The 8,173-nt window shown below is 36.0% G+C and overlaps 1 protein-coding gene across 1 annotated transcript; it reads left to right on the top strand.

The window, feature by feature from the left end:
- The first annotated feature begins 5,957 nt into the window (after positions 1-5,957).
- Positions 5,958-7,815, top strand: DEFB127 (defensin beta 127). The gene is made up of 2 exons (XM_059038828.1): positions 5,958-6,006; positions 7,562-7,815. Exons 1-2 carry the CDS (start codon positions 5,958-5,960, stop codon positions 7,813-7,815), a joined length of 303 nt encoding a protein of 100 aa, XP_058894811.1.
- Positions 7,816-8,173: the final 358 nt, after the last annotated feature.

Here is an 8,173-nt window from a genome sequence, read left to right as displayed (position 1 = left end):
CAGACACTATCAAACTCTTAGAGGAAAACATAGGCAGAACACTCTATGACATAAATCACAGCAAGTTCCTTTTTGACCCACCTCCTAGAGAAATGGAAATAAAAACAAAAATAAACAAATGGGACCTAATGAAACTTGAAAGCTTTTGCACAGCAAAGGAAACCATAAACAAGACCAAAAGACAACCCTCAGAATGGGAGAAAATATTTGCAAATGAAGCAACTGACAAAGGATTAATCTCAGAAATTTACAAGCAGCTCATGCAGCTCAATAACAAAAAAACAAAACCCAATCCAAAAATGGGCAGAAGAACTAAATAGACATTTCTCCAAAGAAGATATAAAGATAGTCAACAAACACATGAAAGAATGCTCAACATCACTAATCATCAGAGAAATGCAAATCAAAACTACAATGAGATATCATCTCAAACCAGTCAGAATGGCCATCATCAAAAAATCTACAAACAATAAATGCTGGAGAGGGTGTGCAGAAAAGGGAACCATCTTGCATTGTTGGTGGGAATGTAAATTGATACAGCCACTATGGAGAACAGTATGGAGGTTCCTTAAAAAACTACAAATAGAACTACCATACGACCCAGCAATCCCACTACTGGACATATACGCTGAGAAAACCATAATTCAAAAAGAGTCATGTACCAAAATGTTCATTGCAGCTCTATTTACAATAGCCAGGACATGGAAACAGCCTAAGTGTCCATCAAGAGATGAATGGATAAAGAAGATGTGGCACATATATACAATGGAATATTACTCAGCCATAAAAAGGAATGAAACTGAGTTATTTGTAGTGAGGTGAATGGACCTAGAGTCTGTCATACAGAGTGAAGTAAATCAGAAAGAGAAAAACAAATACCATATGCTAACACATATATATGGAATCTAAATAAAACAAAATGGTTCTGAAGAACCTAGGGGCCAGACAGGAATAAAGATGTATACGTAGAGAATGGACTTGAAGACACAGGGAGGGGGAAGGGTAAGCTGGGACACAGTGAGAGAGTGGCATGGACATATATACACTACCAAATGTAGGGTTGATAGCTAGTGGGAAGCAGCCGCATAGCACAGGGAGATCAGCTCTGTGCTTTTTGTCCACCTAGAGGGGTGGGATGGGGGGTGGGAGGGAGATGCAAGAAGGAGAAGAAATTGGAATATATATATATGTATAGCTGATTCACTTTGTTATACATAGGAAACTAACACACCATTGTAAGCCAATTATATTCTAACAAAGATGTTTTAAAAATTAAAATAAAAACACAATTGGAACCTAAAAAAAAGGGAGATTTTTGAAAGAAATTGAGGACAAAAATAAATGAAAATATATTGTTGAAAGAAATTAAGAGGACAAAAATAAATGAAAATATATTCTATGCTCATGGATGGGAAGAGTTAACAGGATAAAAATGTCCATATTACCTAAAGTAATCTACAGATTCAATGAAATCCTTATCAAAATCCCAAGGACATTTTTCACAGAAATAGAACAAAAAATTCTAAAATGTATATGGAACCACAGTAGTCCCCCAAAGCCAAATCAATCCTGAGAAAAAAGAACAAAGTTGAAGGTATCCCACTTCCTGATTTAAAACTCCTATATTACAAAGTTATAGTAATCAAAACAGCATGGTATTGGCAGAGAGAAATATAGATGTCTAGATCAATGGAACCGAGTTGATATCCCATAAATAAATCCACAAATATATGGACAATTTATTTATGACAAAGGAGCACAGAACATACAATGGGGCAAGAATAGTCTCTTCAACAACTGGTGTTTGGAAAACTGGACAGTCATTAAAAAAAGAAACTATAGAAACACTCTCTCACACCATATTTTTAAAATGTACTCAAAATGAAGACTTGAATATAAATCTGAAATTATGAAACTCCTAGAAGAAAACATAAGTGGTACTCTCTTTGGTATTGGTCTTAGCAATTTCTGGATATGTCTCCTCAGGCAAGGGAAACAAAAGTAAAAATAAACAAATGGGACTACATCAAACTAAAAATCTCCTGCACTGCAAAGGAAACTATCAACAAAACAAAAGGACAACCTACCCAATTGGATAAGATATTTACAAATCATATATCCAATAAGGGATTAACTTTCAAATAAAGAATTCATACAACTCAACTAAAAAAAAAACTGATTCAAAAATGAGCAGAGGACCTGAATAGACACTTTCCCAAAGAAAACGTACAGATGGCCAACAGACACAAGAAAAGATGCTCAACATCGCTATCATCAGGGAAATGCAAGTTGAAACCACAATGAGACACCAGATGTCAGAAAGGGTATTATCAAATAGACAACAAATAATGAGTGTTGGATAAGATATGGAGTAATGGGAACACTTGTGCCCTTTTGGTGGGAATATAAATTTGTGTAGCCACTATGGAAAACAGTATGGAGATTCCTCAAAAATTAAAAATAGAACTACCATACAATCTAGCAATTCCACTCCTGGGCATTTTTAAAAGGAAAAAACCCACTAATTCAAAAAGATATATGCACCCTTATTTTCATTATTTACAGCATTATTTGCAACATTATTTACAATAGCCAAGATATGGAAGCAACTTAAGTGTTTATTAATAAACTGATGGATAAAGAAGATGTGTTATATCTATACAAAGGAATATTACTCAGCCATAATAAGGAATGAAATCTTACCATTTGCAACAATCCAGCTGGGCCTAGAGGGTATTATGCTAAGTGAAATAAATCAGACAGAGAAAGACAAATACCTATGATTTTGCTCATATGTGGAATCTAAAAAACAAAACAAATGAACAAACCTAATAAAACAGAAACAGACTCAGATACAAAGAACAAACTATTGGTTGCCAGAGGGGAGAGAGTTGAGGTGATTAGTGAAATCGGTGAGGGAGATTAAGAGGTACAAACTTCCAATTATAAAATAAGTAAGTCATAGGGATGTAATGTACAGACTAGAGTATAATATGGTAATAACTTTGGTGCCAAATGGTAACTAAACTTACCACAGTGATCATTTTGTAATGTATAAAAATATCAAATCACTATGTTGTACACCTGAAATTAATATAATATTGTAAGTCAATTATACTTCAATAAGAAAGAAGGGAAAGAAAGAAAGAAAGAAAGAAAGAAAGAAAGAAAGAAAGAAAGAAAGAAAGAAAGAAAGAAAGAAAGAAAGAAAGAAAGAAAGAAAGGAAGGAAGGAAGAAAGGAAGAAAGGAAGGAAGAAAGGAAGGAAGGAAGGAAGGAAGGAAGGAAGGAAAGAAGAAAGAAAGAGGGAGGGAGGAGGAAGGAAGGAAGGAAGGAGGAAGGAAGGAAGGAAGGAAGGAAGGAAGGAAGGAAGGAAGGAAGGAAGGAAGGAAGGAAGAGCTTCATAAAATTTTTTAATTAAAAAATAACAATAAAGCTGTCAGGTTAAAAAAATAGTTCAATGATGTCTTCTGGTCCTATTGAAAGTTACTTGTGTTACTGACAAGTAATCACCTTCTCAGTAGCCCTGCTACCCAAAGTCTTGTTAAATTCTGCTAAATTCCAAATTAGTACATAATTTTATTTTTGTTAGAAGTTAAAGAAGAGTTTTGCATCAGGGAGGGTAGATATTGTGCAAATCAGAGTTAACATATGAAGACAGAGAATTCTGAAGGCCAGTGTATCCCTGACAATGTAAACATCTCTGGAAGTAGCAAAGGTCTGAAAGACCCTAGGCTTTCAAAAGTCATGCAATTTGTGGAAGTTTGAGACAGTTTTACTACAACTTTCCTATTAATCAGGAAAATCCCATAAGCTGATATCTGGGATAAACAATAAAGCAATTTTAATTCAACTAAAGAAAAAATTTAGAATACTATACAACGTGTTCCCAGATGTTTTCTTTAGATAGTAGTAAGGCTACTCGTTATTTTCTCTCTTCTCTTTTGTTTTGTATTTCCAGATTCTTGTTAATAGTGTACAAGTTACATGATAAAACTATTTTTAAATACTGTTTTTAGTTGACATAAAAAGGAAAATAAAACAAAAATCTTTCAAATAAACATGCTTCCTGGCTGACCCACTTAAATAATCAAATAATTTGCTCTCAACTCCTCAACTCAATAGAGCCTGGTGGGTGAGTTATCCAGAAATTTATCTCACTTACATCCTTTTATAAGTAGTATACTAAAACAATCTGTACTTTTAAAACTCCCGGTGGACTTTGAGGTTCTTAGATTTAGCAATAAGTACTGATTAGTGATTTCTTCCTCATTAAGAAACATCATGTTCTTTATTCATCCATCTTACTCATGGGAACACCTACTCCCTACTTTATGGGATCAATCTAGGAGATTTTCCAGGCTCATAGACTCTCTGGCAGCAGGGGATAGAATAGACATACACATAGACATATACATGCACACATGCAAGCACACACACATTACTGAAGTGGGAGTAAAGAGACACAATTTTTTCTAAGTTGTTCTTTTAACATTATCTGTGGGTTTTCTAATCAAAGAGTTGGTGAAGAAGACAGTGCAGGTTAGATATAGAATGTTCTCCTCATTGTAGAAGCAATACATTTTGTTAATATAAATAAACTCTTTCATCTTCAAAACTCAAAGATCAATTTTTCAGCCCTACTGTATTTCTCATCCTATCTAGAATAGAGTCCATGATTTACTTCAATAACTAGAACTCTTTTGTTCCTCTTCTTTTAGTCATTTAAGTCCTTGGGCACACCGCAAACCTGTATTGACCTATCTGTTGTGTACATTTCTGTATTTAGATAGACAAGTGTTGCTGGTGGCATTACACAAAAAATACATTGATACTATGTATATTTATGGTAATCAATCTCAACTAGTTCATCTACACTGTCCAGAGGCTATTGTATTGAACTGCTCACAGCCAGAGCCAGAGTGAGAGGTTGTTAAATTAAGGTGATAGAGAAGTATAATCTCCAAAAGCTTATTCCATAGATGATATTAGTGTCCTGGTTTGGATCTAAAATGAACTGCCTTGATTCAAACAGATTTCTGGATTGGTCTTAGACATGAAAATGACTGAAAGCAATTCAAAGGAAAGTCTATTAATCTTCTGATAATCTTTCAAAGGGGGTATAATGCCATAGAAATCAAAGCCTGAGTAACAAAATCATTCACATAGTTTCCTAAACCTGCATTAATAAGAAATGTGTTGTCAAAGTAGAACAATCCCCAGAAGAATTTTCTCCCAACCTCCTCCAAGATATGTCCACTGAGATCAATGGACAAGGAAATCTTCCCAGAGAGCAGACCAGAAAGATACAAACTAAAGAATTCTCTACACTGGCAGGAAATAAACCATTGCTGTTTTGGTCCATCAGGATGATGCTTTATGCTATGTTATCTCTGTATTTTCTCCCGGTTTTGCTATTTCTAAATGAAAATTTTATTGTAGTCATCCTTTTAGTCCTCCATCATTGTATATTGCTTGTCTGTAAATTTAGCTAGGATATAAGGATAAAAATCGGCTACCATTTGGACTGGCTGAAGTGATAGACACAATACCTAGAGACCTAGACTTAGTTGAATGTAGTCAATGGAATAAGCTTCATTTATTCTATTTCCTTATTCATTCCTAGAAGTGAGTACATGTCTACCTTGGTCTATCTGGGCAGACAGCCAAAGTAGAGAAAGCACAGAGTTTTCTCATCAGCAGTCTACAGCCTACAGAATGTCATCAGGTGTGATGGGATGGAACACACTGTGTCTCTGAATTCCATGTGTGGGTAAAGTGGGTAAACAAATTTCCTGTGCCTGCCCACATGATAAAAAGTCCACAGTTCAGAAGCTTAGGGGCACTCTTCGTATCATAGCATCTGTTCTGGTTCAGTGCATAAGAATCTAAGTCTCTGAGGAAGATGACATAGTGGACCAAGAGCATTGGCTGTCACCTCCTCTTGGAAGCCTGGCCATGAGGCTCCTCCTGATCATTGCAATTCTGCTGTTACAGAAGTTCACAGGTAATCCAGAGATTTCCAGGGGCTGACTCAAACCACGTTGGTTTTATAGTGGTGAGCATAGCTGCCTTCCAGGGGCTCACTCAAATCAACAATGGATGGAGTACTTTCAAGAACCCAAGGGAATTTTAAAATTCACAGTAGGAAGAGATAGGGCCCTAAGGATGGCTGCAGTCTATCCAATGTTATCAGAAATTCCCTCTTCCTGAGCCCTTCTACTATGCTACTGTTCTTAAAAAAGGAGTATTCATAGAGCTGAAATAGGTCATAATTTCCTTTGAGAAGGACTCACTACAGTAAGACATAAGACCAATATCTGGGGATGCCCTTATTTCTTTGGATACAGTTTTTACTCTGGCACCCAGCCATATTTTCTTCCAATCTCATACTGTAGATATATTTTAATCTATTTTACTACAGTGTGTGAATAGTGGAAGGAGAACAAACTTTGGATTCAGGTTTTAGAAACATGCCTTCAACATCTACTAGTTTATCGACTTTGGATAAAAGGTGAAGACTGGCTGAGTCTTAATTTCCTCATTTGTGGAGATAATGACACCTGGCTCATAGGGGATTTATTAAATGACAAAAACGTGTAAAACATCTAGCACAGGGCTTGGCACATACTAAAAACTTTAAAATTAACTTCCTTTCCTCTTTCAAAATCAGATCCCTTGTATTTGTCCCTTATTATAGGAATAATAATGGTCTATCTGTAGTCCCTTAAACTCCTAAGAATCAAAGGAATCTCTAGAACCTGGTGTTGTTCTCAGTCTCATCCTCTGGGGTTTATTCCAGAGGATGGTACAAGCCCCGAAGCCAAAATGTGAACATCCTAAACTCTTAGATTATTGAAAATATTTAGGATCACTAAAGTAGACATATCAAGGTGAGCAAAGGTCTGGAGAAATTCTTTCCTCTGGAGATAGAAAGAGAATGAGGGGTCATAGAGGGATAAAAACAACCCCAAGATTGTTGTGATGACATAGAAGCCAAAGGAAGATATGCATTGACAAAAATGTACAATACTGAGAAGTAATGGGGGAGGAAGAAAGTTGAGGGGAAAAATATCTGACTGGACCAAAAAAAAAAGTCATTCTTGACCATGGTAGCAAGTATGAACCCAAGAGCAGAGTCTGATTCAGCATAAATACCTAGTAACAAATTATTGTATTCTGAGCATTGATAGGGAAGTAGTACTCTGGAAGCATTCAAATAGAGGCAGATTTTCTGAGGTTCTCAGATGGAGCATAGTTCCATAGCCTGAAATCAAGGATTCAGCTCCTTTATTTTTCCAGATAAGATCTGTTGCTCTTGGTGAAGTCCATCAGATGTAGGATGGAAGCCCAAAACCTTAGAGGAATAAAATATGAGTGATCAGTTAGACATAAACACTGAAGTTCACCCTCCTGGAGACTCCTCTGTGGAATATTACTGGTATATGTTCTGTGGGTCTCCCATATACCTTATCCATACAAATATTCTCTGTCTTCCCTATGACTAAAGTTGCCTTTTGTTTCAAACACTGACCTTGGCCTATTGTTCTTTATGTGCACAGTAACCGAACAACTTAAGAAATGCTGGGGTGAATACATACGAGGATTCTGCAGGAAAATATGCAAAACAACAGAAATACGTGAAGTACTATGTGAAAATGGGAGATATTGTTGCCTCAATATCATGGAACTGGAAGCACGTAAAAAAATTACCAGACCACCTCGTCCAAAGCCAGTGACATATGCATTTACTTTTCCACAAGAGTATTATGAAGATGAACAGAATTATACAAACTCCAACAAAGAGTTTACATAAATCAAGCACAATTTTCTGTTAGTTTATTTCTCAACCTATTCCAATAAAGTGAGGTGAAGAGGTCCACGTCCTCTCCCTTCTTGTTCCTAGATCTCAGTCTAATAAATCTCATTGCCAGTTTTCTGACTCATTGTTCTTTAACCAGAGGTTGAACACTCCATATATCAAATGATGAATTGGTAAGGACAACTCAGAACATCCCCTTGAAAAGGGGATACAACCAGTACACTAAAAAATCTATAACATGGAAGACTGGAAGGAGAAACTCAGGAAAGTAGACCTGTAATTCAGGAGAGGGAAATATGAAGCTGAGTATTCAGAAAAATATGAGTGAGTTTAGAATTAAAGTTGTGCCTTG

Source organism: Kogia breviceps, chromosome 14 (genome assembly GCF_026419965.1).
Source record: "Kogia breviceps isolate mKogBre1 chromosome 14, mKogBre1 haplotype 1, whole genome shotgun sequence".
In the NCBI taxonomy this organism is placed as follows: Eukaryota; Metazoa; Chordata; class Mammalia; order Artiodactyla; family Physeteridae; genus Kogia; species Kogia breviceps.
This window is presented reverse-complemented; position numbering and strand designations above follow the sequence as displayed.

Coding starts and splice junctions, on each gene's coding strand:
- DEFB127 (XM_059038828.1), top strand. CDS start 5,958: ATGAGGCTCCTCCTGATCATTGCAATTCTGCTGTTACAGAAGTTCACA. Junction 6,007..7,561: donor GCTGTTACAGAAGTTCACAG/GTAATCCAGAGA, acceptor TTATGTGCACAG/TAACCGAACAACTTAAGAAA.